Raw genomic sequence first — 21,077 nt, forward strand, 5'->3', positions numbered from 1 at the left:
AGTATTTAATTGTACGGTCCCTTTTAACAGGAGCGTCGACGTCGCGGTGTGTTGCGTGCGCGTGATGACGTCAACCGGAAGAGAGCTGGTGTTGACGGAAGAAGCTCACATGCGTGTGGAGAAAGTTTGGCTTTATAGTCCATTCGGTGATACAGAATTCATTTGTCGTTTAAAGTTTTCTGGGGAGTGGCTACTGTCCAATCGGTGACTGTAGAAGATGAAAGCCGGTCGGGGGAACTCACCGGAGTGTGGAGACGTTGCGACCGGTGAGATGGCGGGAGGCTTCGCTTCTTGGAGGTGAAGGAGTCGGCGAACTGTGGCGAACTGCAGCGACGGTGGACTTTCTGTTCCGGATTTTCCTCATCCTCTCTTTGCTGCGGAAGGAGGTGGGCTGGGAGACACGGGAGAGATAATCTTGGATGTTGAGGAGAGATGAACCAGGTGGGATGCGAACCATGGATGAGACGGACTCGCTCGCTCGCGCCCTAGCCGGCTGTAGGGCCACTGGAATCGGGGTCTCGGGTACGGAGGTGACGGGAAAGTTGTCGGCTTCAGATGAATGGTGATCCTGATCTCGTCTGAAAGATCGTCCAACGGGGATAGTGATACGAAGTCCATGATGAGGTGAGTAGCCTGATGTTGCTCGTACAAAAGTTTGGATGTGCTCGGGCGAGGTGATGTTGCGTGATCTCGTTTCTGGGTGCGAGAGTGCAGAATAGATAGATAGATAGATAGATAGATAGATAACTTTATTTATCCCCGAGGGGAAATTAGGTCATCGTAGCAGCGGTACAATACAATCAGAAATACAAAATATAAAATACAATAAGAGTATAGTATCGCAATTTGAAACACTATATACAATATACAATATACAATGCTTAGCAGTTCCAGATAAATCTTAAATAATATTAAATATTAAATATTAAATACTGGGCAGAATGGAACTAAGTGGAGTTTAAGGTGCAAGATAAAGAGAGAAAGGTGCATTTTTAATTACAGTGGTAAGATTTAAGTAATAAGTCACTTAAATTATTTTCCTGAGCGTTGCTGTGAAGCGTTGTAGAGTCTGATGGCACCAGGTAGGAATGATTTCCTGTGCCGTTCTTTAAGGCAGCAAGGTTGAATAAGTCTATTGCTGAAGCTGCTCTTAAGCTTGTCCAGGGTTTCGTGGAGGGGATGAGAGACATTGTCCATGATTACCAGCAGTTTTGCCAGCATCCTGTGCTCCACCACCTCCTCCAGGGTGACAAGTTTAGAGCCAACAACAGACCCTGCCTTCTTTATGAGTTTGTTTAGTCTGTTTGCATCTTTAGCTTTGATGCCCGCACCCCAGGACACCACAGCGAAGAAGATGGTGCTCGCAACAACAGACTGATAAAACATCTGAAGCATCCGGTTGCAGACATTAAAGGACCTGAGCCTCCTCAGGAAGTAAAGCCGGCTCAGGCCCTTCTTGTAGACTGCCTCCGTGTTTGCGGTCCACTCCAGTTTATCGTCCAGCACCACACCCAGGTACTTGTAAGAGTCCACAATGTTGATGTCTGTCCCGCCAATGCAGACTGGAGAAGGCGGGGGCTTGTTCCTCCTGAAGTCCACCACCATCTCTTTCGTCTTCGCCACGTTCAGCTGCAGGTGGTTCTCCTCACACCATTTGACAAAATTGCCGACCAGGTCCCTGTACTCATCCTCCCTCCCATCCTCTACACGCCCCACAATGGCCGTGTCATCAGAGAATTTCTGCAGATGACACGACTCAGTGCGGTACTTAAAATCTGCAGTGTAGGTGGTGAAGAGGAAGGGCGACAGCACAGTTCCCTGGGGGGCGCCGATGTTGCTGATCAGACGGTCAGACACACAGTTTTGTAATCTCACATACTGTGGCCTGCCCGTCAGATAGTCATTAACCCATGTGACAAGAGGAGAATCCACCTGCATGTTCTCCAGTTTGGCCTTCAGCAGCTTGGGCTGGATGGTGTTAAAGGCGCTGGAGAAGTCGAAGAACATGACGCGGACAGCAGTGTTGGGTCTATCCAGGGAGGAGTAGGCTTCCTGCAGCAGGTAAATGAGTGCATCATCAACCCCAACATAGGGCTGATATGCAAATTGTAGGGGGTCCTGTGATGGGCACACTAGGGGTCTGAGGTGTGCAAGAACCAGCCTCTCCATGACCTTCATAATGTGAGAGGTCAGTGCAATCGGCCTGTAGTCATCCAGTGCCACAGGATGTCCTTTTTTGGGCACTGGAACAAGGCAGGATGTTTTCCAGAGCACTGGCACTCTCTGAAGGTGGAGGCTCAGGTTAAAGAGGTGCTGGAGAACTCCGCAGAGCTGGCCGGCACAGACCTTCAGCACGCGAGGGCTGATGCGGTCCGGTCCAGCAGCTTTTCTCTGATTGAGCCTCTCCAGCTCTCTCCTCATCTGGCTGGCTGTGATGTTAAGTCCAGACTGGGGGGAGGGAGGTAGTGCAGAGTGGTGACTGCTGCAGAAGTTTGTAGGCAGCAGTGGGGGAAGTGCGAGGGTCCTGGGGGAGGGGGGTGTGAGAAAGTCTGTGGTGGGGGCCAGCAGGGAGGTGGGGGGTGGGGGAGGGGGAGCAGGAGGTGGTGAAACCTGGTGTCTACTGCAGGGGTTGGTGTGGGGCTGTGGGGCTGGTGTGGAGTTGTGGGGGGGTTGTGTCCAGAGTTGGTTGCTCGGGGGAGCAGCGGGGGGGCTGCTGGGGGAGCTGGAGTCGAACCTGTTGAAAAACAGGTTAAACTTGTTCGCACGTTGTTCGTTCCCCTCAGCTGTTCCTCCTCCTTTCCTCTGGAAGCCAGTGATCTCTCTCATCCCCCTCCGTACATCCCTGGTGTTATTGTTCTCCAGTTTGGATTCCAGTTTTCTCCTGTAGTTTTCCTTACTCTCCCTGATGCTGTGTTTTAGTTCTCTCTGAACACGCTTGAGTTCTGCATGGTCCCCTGACCTGAAGGCCCTCTTTTTCTCGTTGAGCAGGGCCTTCAGGTCGCTGGTAACCCAGGGTTTGTTATTTGGGTAACAGCGGACCTCTTTAGTGGGGATGGTGTTGTCTATGCAGAACCCAATGTAATCAGAGACGCAATCAGTGATGCCATCGATGTCCTCGCCATGTGGTTTGTAAAGTGCATCCCAGTCAGTGGCTTCTAGGGCACCCTGCAGTGACTCCATGGCCTCAGGAGACCATTTCCTCACAGTTTTTACTGTCACTGGTTGCTGCTGAACCACAGGCTTGTATGATGGGGAGAGCAGGACGAGGTTGTGGTCTGACCTTCCCAGGGTAGGGAGGGCAGTGGAGCTGTATGCATCTTTAACATTTGCATACAGCAGATCTATGGTTTTATTGTCCCTTGTTGTGCATTTGACAAACTGGTGAAATGTTGGGAGAGTGGATGAGAGAGAGACGTGGTTGAAGACACCTGTGATGATGACGAAGGCTCCGGGGTGTTTCGTCTGTAGTGCCACGGTCGCAGCGTGGATGACGTCACACGCGGCATCGGCATTTCCAGATGGCGGAATGTAAACAGTTATGGCGATGACACTGGTAAACTCCCGTGGCAGATAATATGGACGCAGTCCGATCGCGATGAGCTCGATGTCATGACACCACCTGTTGTTGACAAGCACGGCGAGCCCTCCTCCTTTCTTCTTGCCGCTCGCGGTGGTGTCTCTGTCGGCTCGGACCGTGTGGAAGCCGGGGATGGTGGCGTTTGAGTCCGGTATCTGGTCGTGTAGCCACGTTTACGTGAAACACATGATACTGGACTCTCTATACTCTCGCTGCGTCCTGGCGAGCGCTTCCAGTTTGTCAATCTTATTTGCCAGGGACCTTACGTTTCCAGTAATAACTGCCGGGATGCAGGGTTTAAACTTCCTCCTCTTCCTTCTCCGTTTAACTCCTGCTCTGCAGCCTCGCCGCCTCCTCCTTAGCTCTTTCGGTACTGTAGGTCTCTCCCCGGCGAAGAGGGTTTGGGGCCTCAGGGCGATCAGCTGGTCGCGACTGTAAACAATGCCGGCTGTAGAGCAGGCACGGCTTCCAGTCACCAGGAGAGACCAAAGCACGAAAAAACTAGCTAAGAGATATCCAAACCGTTGGATAAACATCTTGACGTGTGGACAGTGTGTATCCACAGCACAGGGTACAGATAATAAATAAAAAAATACGCTAAAAGCACAATAAAAACTTAATAAAAACTACGAAGTACCGGGAGCTGCTACAATAGGCTGCCACTGGCACGGCGCCATCTTGAAAATACGAGAGCGAAGACGAGGAGAGGGTCAGGTGGTTGGCGCTGTTGAGGTGTGGTCCTGCTCCTGAAACTTAGCCATATAAGCTTCAAATATTGTGACTGAAACTGACAGTTTTGCCTTTATTATTGTACTTGAAGTGTCCAGATTATTCAGTACACACAGTAGTTGTATTTGGATTGACATTCAAATCTTAAACAGCTTTTGTCACAGATGTTGATGGGATTAAAACTCAATCAACAGTCACTCTGATCTATTTTCAGTTCAGCAGCTCAACACTTTGTCATATTATGACTTCACGTTTCAGCACTTGTCTTTGGTTTTGAGAGACTCGTTCATGTCAGTTAAGAAAAACTGTGTCGGTGCTAAAAATGACATAAATTAACATTGTGTTGTTGCTTTTCAAGAGTCAGACTTTAAAACCACGCTGGATTTATTCAGTAAGTAAAGAGAGAAAACTCTCATCTGTAATGAGTCATTTGATCTTAGCTGATTAACATCCTGAAGGAGGTCACTACATCTGACTGTGTCATTAATGTTTGAACAGGTCGGGATGATAATCTTTAGTTTGCTACTCCTTCAATGACTTGTTGTTAAACACTTAAACTTCATTGACATTGACAATTATATTAATCTGATGCTGTCTTTCGCTGTCTTTATCAGCCATGATGTGACTGTAAACTGATTTTAACTTTTGAGTATCCACCTTGGGGTAAATAAAATGTGTTTGTACTGTGACACAGTAAGATTTCCTGTGTTAGTGACATACCCAACACTGAGCCAGATATGAAAAGAAAATCTTTGAATTTGGTGAACTGATTATTCAAGTACTGGGAGCTACATTCAAACATAAGGCTATTAATAAAACATTTATGTTTGAGTGCTGTGTTTTCAGTGTTGTTTTCCTGATAATGTGCTCAACATAATCAATGTTATCAACCAAATCTCCTGCACACGTCTCATATAATATTTCTGGTAATGATTGATAAACATCAGACGCTATTTAAGGCTGAGATGAACACAGAAACTACACAGTAGAACTGAACAGACCGTCACTTTGAGAATGGAGATGACAATGTGTTTTCCTCTGTTGCTGCTGATCTGCTCTCTCTGCACGGCTCAGCTTCAAGCAGAGCCTGACAACCACATTATTCCACTTGGAGATCAAACTGAAGCTGAGAGAAGAGAACCAACAAATGCTGCTGACCAACAACAAGGATGTAAACAAGACATCCATGCTGTGCTGAGAGAGATGAGCGCCTCGTTGGCTGAACAGAGGGTGGAGATGAGGCTCTTACAGAGAGAGAATGAAGGTACAGTAGTATGTGAGCAGTGAGGGAAGTATCAATAAGAACCACTACTCTGTTACAGGTTTTTGTATAATGTTGTAACACTGAACTGTTTTGCAGTATGACCTGCAGGTAAAGATGAGTCAAAGAAAAGCTCCTGGGAGACTTTATAACGTTGTTCTTAATGTACACAGTGTGTCAGTTTAACAACAGCAACAGGATGTTCTCAGTCTATAAATCCTTGTCTTCTACACCTTTTAAACTCTTTTGTTTCTTCCATTTTTCAATTACAGCAACAAACTGAGGTCACTGTTACAGTGTCCTACAATATTACAGCTTCAGACACAAAGGACAGAAACAAAACAAGACCAGGGTGCTCACAGATATTAATCAGCACAATTGCAAAGTACAGTATAGTCTGATGTGTGCGTCTGTAGGTTTGGTCATAAACCAAAGTATTGGACTGATTAAGAGGTTGACCTGATGGTGGCCTAGATAAAAAGGTAAGGGATCACAGAGGATGTTAGTATTCATCCTGAGATAAACATGAATGTCTGTACCAAACTTCATGAATATCATCAAATAGTTATTGAGATGTTTTAGTTGGAAAGACACTTAAAGCCACAACTGTTAACTTAACTGTGTTGATTGAAATCCTGACCTGATGATCGCAGTAGATAAAATAAAACTCAACAATTTACAGAAGCTTTGATTGATTGAGAATTGATTTGCAGTAAAAACTAACATACGGGCATTTACTGTATTTCTCAAGCACAAGCTGCCCAACTGAAAGAACAGAAGACCGAGGTGGAGAAGCTAAAGCAACAACTTCAAGGTACTTTGTTTTCCATCAGATCCATGACATTATCCACAAACAACGAAACACTGTTTGAGGAAACAAATTACAATACATGTTATTTAACACTTCTGGCTATGTCATGATGTAACTTTTCTCCAGCACAAACAGCAGAGCTGATCTCCATTAAAGCCAGGACTAATGTCACAGAAAACCAGGTGGAGGCTCTAAAGAGAGATGGAGAAGGTAAGATTGAGAACTAAAGTAGAAAGTTGATATTAGAAGAAATAGTTGAAGAAATCCAGATCATGTTGGTCAGATTGTTGTTTCCACAGTGAGTTCAGAGCAATGACATTTCTCTCTCTCTCTCTCTCGAGCTGAGAGAGTGGACAGTGTTTCTTATGGTTTAGTGGGTCTAGTTGTATGGTTAGGAGTTTGATCTTTTTGTTTTTTCGACATGGTGGTGGCAATGGCCACTTCAGGCGGAGAGTGGAGGTCAGTTTACGCTATGAAGCGACTTCAAGTGTGTGCCAGATGCCGAAGCCTTGGTGTAGGACGTGCTGCTTGCTGTCGTGGTAGTGAAGAGGAAACTGCTGGCTGGATGGAAGGATGGAGAGCAGCATAAAGGAGGCTGAGGAGAGGATTATGGAGCAAAACACGGCAGAGCAGAGATAAAACCTGGCTGAACGAAGGAGAATTTGGGCTCTGTTCTCCAGGACAGAGCAGTAGGGGCTCTTGTAAGGGCTTGTTCTTTAATTTTAAATGAAATGGATGCACCTACCTCATTTTTCTTTGGGCATGAAAAATGACAGGGGGATGATGGACACAAGCACTGCTTGAGTCTGCCTAACATGTAGGTGACATGTCAGTGTCTTATAAAAGTCATTACTTGTATAGGACACTGAATGCAGCAGAGAACTGATCCAGCTTGTGTTGAGGAATTATTGGAGGGTTTACTGCAACTCTCCTCAACCCAGGCATTCCGCAGGTGTGGATGGTCTGCCGACTGACTTCTATAAAAGCTTCTGGTCATTCTGGGCCCAGATTGGTATGAGGTGGTGATTGAGTGCCTTCTTGTAGGGGAGCTACCACTCAGCCATCGCAGGGCAGCCCTTACCGCAAGATTCCACCAGATACATGTCTGCTGCGTTACATCTCCGATTCGGTTTTTCTCCGCTGTCCAGCAACCCCCACCGGTTGCGGTTCAATCCGCCACGGCGCAGTACTGACGACAACTGGCGTCGCAAGACCGAGGAGTTCCCACGATAATCACATAATCACTCGCCACCGCAGTTATAGGTATGTGCTATAAGAACAACAACTCGAAGTGATCCCGACTGAAGGATTAAGGCAGTAATGCGTGCACTTCAGGTTTGCAAAAGTGAACTGGGGGAAGAGCGCTGTTATGTGGGGGGTGGAGGCAATCAGATGTCCCACAGCTACCTGGACGTATGGGGTGGAACAGGGAGTGGTTGAAGGTTTTAGGAGGTGTACCCAAGGGCTGGGTTAGTAGGAACTTGGAGGGAACCTTCAACACTTATAATAATATATTTGATGGCTGCTTCACTGTGGCACAAGCTGGCGGTTCTTAATCCACCTGCCTGCCTGTTGGAGAGGGTACAGAGGACTCGTCCATTCATCACTGGCTCAGAGCTGTGGTGCTGTATCTGCTGGTACATGAGAGGAGAGGCTGAGAGGGCAGGTGCTGGGCTCGCTGTCTCCATCAGCACTGGACTCAGGCAAGGAGGGAGAAGTGTCCACTTTTCCCGATGTTGTCTTTTGCTTCTCCGAGCTGGGGTGTTGTTACGGTGTGAAGGGGAACGTTTTCTATGCAATGTTAGCCTAGGTTGGGAACTTTGCAGTATCGAAAGAGATCAGAGCGCATCAGTGGCAGCACTACCTTGACGGACAGACGATGGCAGTGTTTAGGTGGAGGGTGCTGTATAAGCTCCCTCTGCCTAAGAGGTCAGGGGATCTGCAGTGGAGGGTGTTACATGGGAACCTGGCAACAAATGTGTTTTGGTCTAAAGTGGATCATAATGTGGGGGAGGGCTGTGTGTTCTGTAACGTGCCTGAGTGTGTACATCATGTGTCTGTGTCTTTACTGTCTCTGCTCTCTGCTGTCTGTGGGAAGGTGGGTACAGTGTCTTGTATAGTGCTGCGATAAATACACAGACATGTTTTAATAAAGGCGGTTAAAAGTCTTTCTCTCTCTGTCTCTCACTCAGTCAAACAGGTGGCTTTCTCAGCTTCACTGTTGGGTTCAGGCTTGGGACAGAATCTTGGACCATTTAACACACACACTCCTTTGGTCTTCAGACACATCATCACTAACATTGGAAACGCCTACAACCCAAACACAGGTACTCAAATTCACACATTTATGTTATGTTGACATCAACCTGGTTGACAGATGTTGCAACAGTTGATTCTTTATTTAAAATGTCCCACAGTTTGTTTCACTGCACCAGTGAGAGGGGCCTACCACTTTGAGTTACACATATATGGAGCGGGACATGCTTCACATCCTTCAGGTGCTGTGTTGGTCAAGAATCGAGGAAATATTTGTATTGCATATCAGCGTCAGGTGTCTGGAAGTGTGAAATCTTCTAATGGTGTCACGCTGCTTCTAGAGGTCGGAGATGTTGTGTCTGTCAGTCTGTGGAGTAAGTCATGGGTGCATGACAATTTGAATCATCATACCACCTTCAGTGGTCATCTGATTTTCACCATGTGAGCTGGAAACAGTCCTTTTTCTTCAACCATGTGATAGCCCTGACTACACAGTAGCAGTGTATCAGTACTTCATGAAGAAACATCAACATCTTCGTCAACAACAACAACAATCTTTTTGATAAAAAGAGGTTCATTAATTTTTCATCTAGATTTTTTTTCTGGATTGAAATGCACAGTGATGGACAATGAGAGAATATTTGTGCCATTTTTGTGCTGCCAACACTTCACGGTTAAAGAAGTGAACTTATTTGTGAGAAAATTGTTGAAATGTCTGCTTTTTGTAAAAATCTAAGTAAGTTGACGTACAGAATTACTGCATCAAAACCTGCAAATCAAAGACTCAGTTAATGTTTTTATCCTGATTATCAAAGCTGGAAGACAAATCTTTGATCCAATAATTATTTGTACATATTAAATATATTATTATTGTGTTGCTTTACATTTGAATAAAAGCATAAACATATCAGTGCAGTACTGTCTGTAGACCTTTCTTCAATACATCGTTAATTTTAGTTTCTAAATGAAATATCTTCTTATTGTTGGCAGACAACAAAATAAATGTTTTACGTCTGTTTGTAAGACTGACCAAAAGTTTTCATGCCCTCCACCTCTCTCTCTCTCTCTCTCTCTCTCTCTCTCTGCACATGTGTGAGCGTGAGTGAGCTTGAGTGAGTGACCTACAGAGCGAGTGAGTTTCAAACTTGTTTTTCTTGTAAATGTTGTAAATAGAGTGTTGTGTAGTCTATTCTAGTGTTGGTGTGTACATAGGGGTTCGGGGGTTTTTGGGGAGGTTGTGTGAGTGTTTGCAGTCGGCCGGCGGCTGCTGGTCAGCTTGCCAGACATCATAAACCTAAAGAAACTGTCGAGGAAAAACGACAATGAGATCGTGCCGGTGTGACAGTTTAACTGGCGTTCAGGCGACGGTCCCAGATGTGCTGGAGGTGTGGTTTGAGAATCCCATCTGGAGAGGGGTCCTCGGCCATGTCCGCTAACCGGGAAACACATTCCGATCGCCCTACTTATCGATCCAAGTCATGTATATGTGTATTCGTTTTGACATGGCTTGAACACTACTATTCCACACGGAGATGCTGGGGTCTGTGACCTGCAAACCACTGTTAAGGCCCCCACACACCGCCAAGACGTCCAACTGACACGTATCTTGTTGTGGGAACTACAGGACAAAGAGATGATGACACCAGAAGTGAGCTTTAGAGACTGTACTACAGCATTGTAGATTCAGTACTTGGAGAAATGGATCATAGATTCAGCGAGCGCAACTCACAGTTGGCTGGTGCTCTTTCTGCACTTAATCCAGAGAGCACTGCATTCCTTGATGTCAGTGCTGTGAAGCACATTATGGACCTGTCATGAGTGGATGTCATTGAGACAGAGTTCAAAGTTGCGAAGCAGTTTTTCAGCTCGCAAAAGCAAACCGAACCCAGAACCGGGGTGGATTGGACTGTACAGTATATCCTCTCAAAGTACCACACGTACCTGATGGCAATGCCAAGTGTGCTGACTGCGTTTAAACTTGGCCTGACATTTGGTGCCCCAATGGCAATGTGCGAGAATTCATTCTCCATCTTGAGAAATGTATTTGCGGACCACAGACGTCCAATGCATCACAAAAGAAAGGCCCAGTTGGTTTAGCTGGCATTTGAGAAAGACTTGACCCGAAGATGCACCACCGAGTGGAAAGACACCAGTCGCATCCAGCTCTTCTAAAGGTAAGTCGTGCCCCTAATGTACCTTAAATTGCCCGCTGTGGCATACTTTTTTATAACACTTAAAGCTGTATGGGTTTTTTTCCTGTCTGAAATTATGCCGTATCTGGCTGTGTGGTCTATTACGTTGTTTCAGTGATGAGCAATGACTGAGTGTGTGAGTGAAAGAGAGAGAGAGGCTGTGTGTGTGTGTGTGTGTGTGTGTGTGTGTGTGTGTGTGTGTGTGTGTGTGTGAGAGAGAGAGAGAGAGAGAGAGAGAGAGAGAGAGAGAGAGAGGGGGGTTGTGTGTGTGTGAGAGAGAGAGAGAGAGAGAGAGAGACTATGCGGTGCCTATGTGAAAACATGCCCCGTTATATATTTTGGTAGAAGACATGGATTAGTGTGTTGATTGTTGACAGGAAACTGATATTGTCACGTATTTACATAGTACATTGAGTTGTTGAGTGGCAGAAAGTGACCCCCCGCATTCACTGAATGCCCCCCGGTTAGATGTGCTCTGACGCCGACTCTGCTGCAAGCTCTCTGCATTGGCTGCTGGAAGAGCCTCTGATTCATGATGCCAGGATGGACGTCGAGGACAACACAACACCAGGTCTCACCAACATGCTGTGCACCAGTGGAGTGGTCACTCTGAGGAGGCTGGTGGATGTAGCTGGTCCTGGACTAGCTGACACACCGACCTGTGGCCGCTGCTATTGGGTTGCAGTCTACTCGACAGACCAGTACCATTTTTAAAAAGTGGACTGTGAGACTAATGGAAGAGGAGGTCAAGATGCTACAGGAGTACTGTAAAGGATTAGACACACCTGATGACAGTGACCCATTTCCAGAGCTGGGTTTTGTTCCAAATCTGGACGGTTTCTCAGGACAATTTTTAAATTTGATGGACTCTAATTATGTGGACTTGTTCACAGTGAAAAGAAAAGTTGTGTATGATTGTTTTGTTAATGCCCTAAACAGAAATAAGCTGAATGGCAGAGTGGACACAGTGTGGAGGCAGAAACTGAATGTGGACAGTGGAGTGAAACCTATGTAGAGGCTTTTATACAAACCTCCTCTAAAGAAGAGAACAGGTGATCTGCAATGGAGGATTTTGCACGGAGCCATTGCATTGAATGCTTTTATTTCAATGATCAACCCCACTGTTGCTAATGTATGTCCTTTTTGTGAGGAAGTAGAGATGGTGTTTCATTGTTTTTATGAGTGCAAAAGGCTCTGTAACCCTTTTAATGCCCTGAAGAATGTTTTTAGATGGTTTGGTGAGGAATGGTCTGAGACCACTTTCATTCTAGGAGTTAGAAATAAAAAGACTAACGCCTCAAAGTGGCAGTTGCTTAATCTGATTGTTGTAGAGGCCAAACTGTCCATCTACTGCAGCGGGAAGAACAGAGTGGAGGACAGGACAGGACAAGAAGCACTTTCTGTCTTTATCTCTTTAGTGAAGGCTAGAGTCTGGGTTGATTTTAGGTTTTTTAAAGAGACGTGCAACTTGAACAATTTTATATAAAAATGGTCCTATGATAATGTTTTATGTACTGTGATAACTGTACTGTGTTACTGTAATAATATATAATAAAAATAATTGAAAAAGCTGGAAACAAGCTGCTGTAATACCAAAAAAGAGCCGTTGCGATCACTGGTCACAGTCTCTACAGATTACCTCCGCTCTCCTCGCACAGTTACCACACATGGGCTTGTGGCATTTCAAGTGTCCAAAGTTTTTTTTCCATTTGCAGCTCTTTCGGACTGGCACTGCCTCCGTGTCTGTGTCTGCTGCTGCTGCAGTGGTTGCTTCCCCTGCTTCCCCAGGCTGAGGATGTTATAGAAGACCGCCACTGGCCATCTTCCTTACATCCTTTGACGGAGTACGCCCTCGCCATCTGGTCCGGGATGTACTCGCCATACTTGGTGTTGTAGTAAATCATAGACTGGGGTTTTGTCTTTGCCCCACTAAAGGTACCCACACTTGTGTGCACAGTGTTCAGGATGCAGCCATTCTTCCTCGGCTTTCCCCTACTACACAGTCAGAGTCGCATCACTTCAGCACGTTCATCTTGAACAGCTCCGCTCGCTGTTTCACAGAGGGGGGAACTCCCGTTTTTGTTTGCCCATGGTGCCAACCAGGCTATATAATACAACTAATTAACTCACAAGTAAATTCACAAAGAAGCATAGCTGGAGACCGCTAACATAGGTAGAGACAAGAGAGACAAAGAGAGCAGCAAACCGCGCAAAAAATGAAACAATGAAACCCACGAAATGATGTGCGGTCAATATTACCGCTTATGGCCAGAATAGGTATAACATATCATATTTTCTTTGTCTTTTGTGTCATTTATATAAAAAAGACTTAAAATTTAAATTCAAACACTTGACTTGACCAAAAGTTTTCATGCTCTCCACCTCCACCTCCTCTGTAGTCTCTCTCTCTGTATGTGTGTGTGGGTGGATGCCTGAGTGAAGACAGGTGAGTGGAGACAGGTGAGTGGACCTGGGCGGAGCCACATCAGCTGCATCCTATCCTGCAAATAAGAATCCTACAAAGACTCAGCTCTGGCATATCCACCTCGCTAGATCGTAGTACCTGCTCATTCCTTCTGCTCGGCTCCAGTCCCATCCTCCTCAGCCCTGTTTATCTGCTCTGTGTCTCTGTTCATTCACACTGAACTTTTGAAAATCTATTGTCACACATGTTTATGAGAATAAAGCTGATCAACAGCCACTCTGATCCATTTTCAGTAGAGAAGTTTTACACTTGTCATATTATGACTTTATGACTTTGCGCTTGTCTGTCAATAGATGTTGTTGTTAAATGTGTTGTTGTTTTTCCAAAGTCAGACTTTATTATCATGATGGATTTATTGAGGAAGCAAAGAGAGAAAAAAGTTCTTTATGACTCATCTAACATGTGTTTCTGTTGTTATCTCAGCCAATTAACAACCTGAGGGAGGCCACTACATCTGACTGTGTCAATGTTTGAACAGGTCGGGCTGATAATGTTTTGTTTGTTACTCCTTTAATGACTTGTTTTTCTTTTCAAGTCGTTCAATGTTCACACTGTCAAACTTCAGTGAGGATGACAATTATATTGATCTGATGCTGTCTTTCTTACCTTTCAGTGTTATCAGCCATGAGGTGATTTTATACATGATTTTGACCTTTGATAATGCACATTTTAGCAAAAAGAATGGTTCAAGCACTGAGAGCTACATTCCAACATCCACAGATCAGCCACAATATCAAATGGACTAAGAGGTAAAATGAATGACATTGAATGACATCATCTTGTTCAAATGCTGTCTTCTGCTCGGAAACCTTAGGTCATGTCATTGATGTGGAAGCTACTTGGCGTGCACCACCCACCTGAACACTGTTGCAGACAAAGTATTTCCCTTATGAACAACAACAACATTCCATGTTGGCAGTGGCTCCCCAAGCAGGACAATGTTATTGTTACAAACTGCTCAGGGGTCCATTTCACAAAGCAGGTTCAACAAACTCTGAGTCTAACCCTGAACTCTGAGTTGATCTACTCTGAGATAGAAAACTCTGAGTTTTCGGTTCCAGAACAGCAGATTTGAGTTAGTTTGATCAACTCGGAGTAGTTTAACCTGGAGTTAAGCACGTGCACCACAAGTATAAAAAGACAGCATCAATGGAGCCCTGATTCGACGAGTCACCATGGCAACGGGGAAGAGGAGGGCTACGTTTTTCACCCCACTGTAATTGGAAATATTAATGCGCTCATACGGTGAGTTTGAGCACGTTTTTAGAAGGAAGTGTAAAACCGCTGCAGCAGCAAAAGAGAGGGAGAAGGCGTGGGAGAACATTGGCGCTCGGGTCAATGCGTAATTTTAAATGTAGTCCTTTGCAATCACAATAATATTACAGGGGGAAACTGCTTGAGTGGTAGCCTATTAATTTATTTAATTTAGGTGCAACCCTGGCTGAGAAGCGCACTTGGCTGCAGCTTAAGATGAAACATAAAAACATTAGACCTCGGCATAATCTCATGGGGGTAACTCATTTTGATCATGTTTTACATTGTAAATATTAAGTGGCTGTTTGACTGTACAGTTGTTTTATCCCCAACATAATGCTGTTTTCACACACATAAATGTCTTCTCATCTATATCATGTTCTGTTAAATAATTAAGCCTATTTAAACTAACACAGACTTCTACTCAGCCAACAGAAAGAAAGCAGATGCCCGTACAACGGGTGGTGGCCCAGCACCGCCACCTCTAACGGAGGCAGAGGAGCTGAAAATGATAAAAATGGGTAGTAGCCGTTTCAGGGCGAGGCACACTTTTCTGACCGCTCTGCATACAGTTGCCTTGCTCAAGTGCTCTGCATCTCCGACGTTGTATAAAAAACTCCCATTTGCAAAAAAAAAAACGCAGCGCAACACACAATATCTGCTGGGATGTGAGAGCATGACTTCGGTTGGTAATGTTGGAAATGTAAGGACGGATTAGGTTGTGTATGTAAATGATGGACTGTGACGTGAAACGGTACCGCTCAAAAAGATAACTGTCTGGAAATGCAAGAACATCTATGTACGGTCTGATAATCATCTCCCGACGAATATTTAATTCTCTGCGCAGTAATGCTGCACCTTCATCCACGGGATCATTATCAAAAGGACATGCCATGGTAGTGAAAATAGTCGCCACCTAATATAACTTCTAATGTAGCCCTACTGACTGATTTTTGCAATGATTTTCTCAAAAAACAGACGGCAGAACTATACTACGCCAAAACTTGCCTGCTGACTGAATGAATGAGAAAATCAAATAGCGTGTGTGGCTGAAAGAGGGCGGAGACAGAGAGAAACTCGAGGTTTGTTGAGAAAAACCTGGTCCCGACCAGGTTAGTTTCACAGAGTATGTTACCGTGGTAACTGACCGAGAGCTTAAGTTACCTCTCTCTGTGAAACAGGCTGGAGTTACCCCTCTTTCTCTGGTTTGAGTTACCTCCCTTTGTGAAACGGAAAACTCAGAGTTTCCCTCATTTCAGGGTTAACAGACTCAGAGTTTTCACTAAACCTGCTTTGTGAAACGGACCCCAGGAATGGCCAGAGAAACGTGACAAAGTATTCAAGGTGTCAACTTGGTCTCCAAGTTTCCCAGATCCCAATCCAATCAAGCATCAATGGTCTAAGTCGGAACGATTACGATAATACTTGGTCTGCAACAGTGTTCTGGTGGGTGGTGCGCATCAAGTGGCATCCACATCAATAAGATGACTTAATGTTTCCCAACACATTTCATGTGACAAGGTGATCAGTGTTTTTCACTTCACCTATGAGTTTAATTTACTATTTCATGTCCTGACTGATGGGTGTACAGGTTCTAATGAATCATTTATGTTAATGTGCTGTGTTTTCAGTGTTCTGATGACATGCTCCATGTGATCAGTGTTATCAAACTGATGTCCTGCACGTGTCTGTTTTCTGGTAATGATTGATCAGCATGAAACACTATTTAAGGCTGAGATGAACACAGAAACTACACAGTAGAACTGAACAGACCGTCACTTTGAGAATGGAGATGACAATGTGTTTTCCTCTGTTGCTGCTGATCTGCTCTCTCTGCACGGCTCAGCTTCAAACACAGTCTGACAACCAAATTATTCAACCTGGAGATCAAACTGAAGCTGAGAGAAGAGAACCAACAAATGCTGCTGACCAACAACAGAGAAGTACACAAGACATCCATGCTGTGCTGAGAGAAATGAGCGCCTCGTTGGCTGAACAGAGGCTGGAGATAAGGCTCTTACAGAAAGAGAATGAAGGTAGTGTACACATTTTTTAGCAGTATGACTTGAAGGCAAAGATGAGTCAAAGAAAAGCTTCTGTCTAACTTTAGCTGTGTCAGCTTAGCAACAGCAACAACATTTTTGACAAGATTTGTGACCATCACATTTTGGTATTGGCATTTCAAAATGCTTTGAAAACTATTTAAAAACACGGCCGGAATCTACTGAGTTTTATGATGGTTGGACCAATGGCTATTGAGTCATGGCCAATTCATTCTAAGACCTGCCCTTTGCAAGGGTATGTAGAGTAAAATCAACCATGTTGTTTGACATTTGTAATAGTTAAAACTTTAAAACAGTTAAAACAGTTTAAAAATGTGGTGTTGATTGAGTCAATTTATGAAAACACAATGTCACTTTACTGTTTTTCAGTCTATGCTAACTAGAGCAAAATCCATCATGGCGGCTCCACATGATCCTGGAGACATTTTACATACAGCACTTTGAGCTGGACTTAGTGGACTGAGTGTTCAATTTCAAGTCAACCGGACTTACTGTTCAGTGGTTAAGGCCTTTCAAAAATTGCATTAATAATAGCACCACTATGAGACCGATTTGGTTTATATTTCTTGAATAGCATTTGCACCTCAGGCCAAGTTTCATGTTTCAACTCATGGGACTTTGAGCGGCAACAAGAGACAAATAATTTTGAATTGGAACAAAAACAATAATTTTCGGCTTGAACCCTAATTAGCACTAACATAAAGTACAGCAGAGGTTGATACGAGCATTATTTAGCATTATAGATGAAAATTTAGATGGTAGTTGTGAAGACACTTAGAAACACAATGTCAACATCAATGTGGTGTTCATTGAAATGTTAAACTGAAGATGGCTGTAGATGAAACGTCAGAAGATCAGCTAAGTTCTTAGAATCTATCCTGTGGTGAACATGTCTGTAATGCTGATCTGTCCAGTCGTTGTGACAACATGTGACTAAGCAAAAAACCTCCCACGGGAGGTGTTCCTGGCATGTCCCGCCGGGAGGAGACCCCAAGGAAGACCCAGGACACGCTGGTGTGACTATGTCACTCAGCTGGCCTGGGAACGCCTTGGGATCCTCCCGGAAGAGCTGGAGGAAGTGTCCGGGGAGAGGGAAGTCTGGGTGTCCCTGCTCAGGGAGCTGCCCCCGCAACCGGGCCCCGGATAAGTGGACGAAAATGGATGGATGGATAGATTGATAAAACAGTTGTGAAGATATTTCAGTCCAGGCCAAAGTGGTTGAATCACTAACAGTGCCATCACATAGAGTCATGCAGTTTATGTGGCTACAAAAGTAAATCAACACTTTTTCAAGTTTCTCAAGGAAAATGATGATTCAGTAGATAAAAACTAACATACAGACATTTATCTCTTTAATCAAGTGCAAAGAGCTAAACTGAGAGTACTGGAGTTACAGAAGACTGAAACGGACAAACAACTTCAAGGTACTGTGTAAAGATCATCGAAACCCTGATAACGTATAGAGAGCATTGACAAATACTATTTTATGGAATTTACAAAGAACAATAGTATATGTCTATAATGTTTTTTAAATATTGTTTTAAGCACAAACAGCTAAACTGAAGGAACTGGAGTTACAGAAGACTGAGGTTGACAAAAAGTTGACAGCAGAGCTGATCTCCATTAAAGCCAGGACTAATGTCACAGAAAACCAGGTGGAGGCTCTAAAGAGAGATGGAGAAGGTAAGACTGAGAACTAAACCAGCAATTCAATATTAAAAACTGTTTAGTTCTCATAATATTTGTCTAATGCAAAACCGTGTGTGATGTGAATAGCACAACAACACTGAGAATAATATGTGTCTTTAGATAACTTCATTTTGAAACATGCTCATTGTTGCTGTAACATCAGTCACTTTAAAACAAGTTTGTTTCTCTCAGTCAAACAGGTGGCTTTCTCAGCTTCACTGTTGGCTTCAGGCTCTGGATATACTGGACCATTTAACACACACACTCTTCTGGTCTTCAGACACGTTGTGACAAACATTGGAAACGCCTACAACCCAAACACAGGTACTCAAAGTCACAAAATTAAATAATTATTTGAATTGTTGAATATGTCGATATTAACCTGGTTGACAGATGTTGCAGCAGTTGATTCTTCATTTAAAATGTTCCACAGGTTTTTTCACTGCACCAGTGAGAGGAGCCTACCACTTTGAGTTCTACATACAAGGACACGGACATGCTTCACATCCTTCAGCTGCTGTGTTGGTCAAGAATGGAGAACATATTTTCATTGCATATGAACATCAGCCGTCCCATGTTGGGACTACTTCTAATGGTGTCACGTTGCTTCTAGAGGTCGGTGATGTTGTGTACATGCGTCTGTGGGTTAATGCAAGGATACATGACAGTCAAAATCATCCTACCACCTTCAGTGGTCATCTGCTTTTCACCATGTGAGCAGGAAACACTTATTTTTCTTTAACTGTATGAAAAACTGACCACACAGTAGCAGTGTATCAGTACTTGTTGATAAAAGTGTCATTACTTTCTCTGTTAAATGACAGCTGATTTACAACAACAATCTTGTTGATCAGAAAAGGTTTATGAATTTTTAATTTGCACGTCATTTTAAACACTAGATTAAAGAAGTGAACTAATTTGTGAGAGACATGTCGCGTAGAAATGTTTTTTTATTAAGTTTATAAATATGTTGACATACAGAATTATTGTATTTTGTTATGATCATGAAGGCTGGATGACAAAGGTTTGCAGCAACAATCATTTGTACATACTAAAAAAATGTATTATTGTGTTCTTGTGCATTTGAATAAAAACATAAAGATATCATTGCATTACTGTCTGTGTCTTTTCTTCAGCACGATACATTCCTTTCAGATGAAATATCCTCTTCTTGTGAGCAGAAGAGCAAATAAATGTGTCTCATCAGTTTGGATGTACAGAATTTAAGATTCACCAAAAGTAATTCATGATTGGACAACTGTTAAACCCACTACTCAAACACAAATTGCACTTAATTCCTCACTATGCATTGCACTATGCAGAGACAATACACCTGGAGACACACTAAACATAACTCACTGTCTGTGGCCAGGCTTGATCGGTTTTATTGTTTTAAACATAATTTTAATGTGTTTAAAAGTTGTGTTATCAGCCCTGATGGCTTCTCTGATGACTCACTTGTGACAGCTTCTGTTTTTATAAAATGTGTAAAACCCAACAGTGCCTACTGGCATTTCAACACGGCCTTACTGGAGGATAAAAACTTCAAAGAAACTTTTGTCTTTTTTTGGAAAAACCTCCAAAGTATGAAATCTGAGTTTGTGTCTGTAGCACCCTCTAGATGTCAGAGCTATCTTACCAAGGCGCACTTTCCAAGTTCCTTACATTTTTCTTACACCCTCTTTATTAGTTAGCTAATTAATGCAATAAGTTAAGTACACTGTAACACACTGTTTATTATCCACTGTTATTTATAATGTTCTAACTGATTAAAATGCTTTTTCTCACTAGTTGTGTTTCGTTTTTATGACTGTGTTTTAACCACTACAGTACATAAATGACATTAACCAAATAAATTTTGTTCCTGAATGTGGCAGGACGGTCTCATCTTTTCCCACATGCCCCCCCTCCTCCTCCTCGCTCCATCCACATTAGGTGTGGATTGACGCACTGTTGGATGGGCAGCGCTGCACGCTTATTTATACTGGCCTGGTCACACCTGCGATCCCTTTCTCCTTTCCGGTTCTGCTCATCCTCCGTGGTGGCTGTGGCCCGGCGTGGCAGAGCTGGTGCAGGTGTTTGAGCCTTTGTGGCATGTCGGAGTGTGGTGGAGCCCGGTTTGGCGTGGCGGATCATCTTGGCGCACGTTTCCTCTCATTGCACAACAGGTATGCGCACCGCTGTCCTCCTTCCCACTTAAGGCAGGAACACACCGGCCCAACCGTTGGACGTCTGAAGCGTTTGGAGAGGCTCGGACGAGGTCGGGAGCAAATATGTTTGGTGTGTTCAGCTGCGTCGGAAGCTTTCGGAGCCGCGCGGACGTTGTCGGATCCGACTGAGCATGCGAAGTCTGAGGAGGAGGGCCGTCGGACGTCTGGGCCATTGGATTCTCTGATTGGTTGTGTGCCAGCTGAATAGCCGTTTTGATTGGCGTTGTGATAGCGAATCAGCGCGGTGTGTGGGAGGGACGGAATACTGTGTGCGCTTTGTTTTTCTATGCAGTCCGTTCCGTCATTCCCCGTTTTCATGTTTTGCAGTACTGGCACAGACTAGTTGTTCTGTCCGTTCAGGACGAATTAATTCTTGTTCGTCTGGTAATGCCTCGCTGCATGTTTAGTATGCAGCTGTTTTTATCGGAAATAGTTAAGTTTCGTTTTGATCGAAAGTAAAGAGAGTTGCGTGCATAAGGTTCTTGTTTACAACTCACAACACAAGCGCCACCCGCTTATTGCATCTCGCGCAAGCGCAGAACGTACACGC

The 21,077-nt window shown here is 44.2% G+C and overlaps 1 protein-coding gene across 5 annotated transcripts in view; it reads left to right on the plus strand.

The window, feature by feature from the left end:
- Window positions 1–19,429, plus strand: part of LOC115577865 (glutamate--tRNA ligase-like) — a 96,443-nt gene extending 77,014 nt beyond the window's left edge. For all 5 annotated transcript variants that reach the window (XM_030410747.1, XM_030410748.1, XM_030410750.1 and 2 more), the window contains 5 exons: window positions 6,505–6,588; window positions 18,174–18,178; window positions 18,233–18,311; window positions 18,510–18,641; window positions 18,751–19,429. In XM_030410747.1, coding sequence (XP_030266607.1) covers window positions 6,505–6,588; window positions 18,174–18,178; window positions 18,233–18,311; window positions 18,510–18,641; window positions 18,751–19,034 — 584 coding nt within the window. In that variant the 3' untranslated portion in view covers window positions 19,035–19,429. The remainder of the gene's footprint in view (window positions 1–6,504; window positions 6,589–18,173; window positions 18,179–18,232; window positions 18,312–18,509; window positions 18,642–18,750) is intronic.
- Window positions 19,430–21,077: the final 1,648 nt, after the last annotated feature.

The sequence above is a fragment of the Sparus aurata genome, unplaced genomic scaffold, assembly GCF_900880675.1.
Source record: "Sparus aurata unplaced genomic scaffold, fSpaAur1.1, whole genome shotgun sequence".
Classification (NCBI taxonomy): domain Eukaryota; kingdom Metazoa; phylum Chordata; class Actinopteri; order Spariformes; family Sparidae; genus Sparus; species Sparus aurata.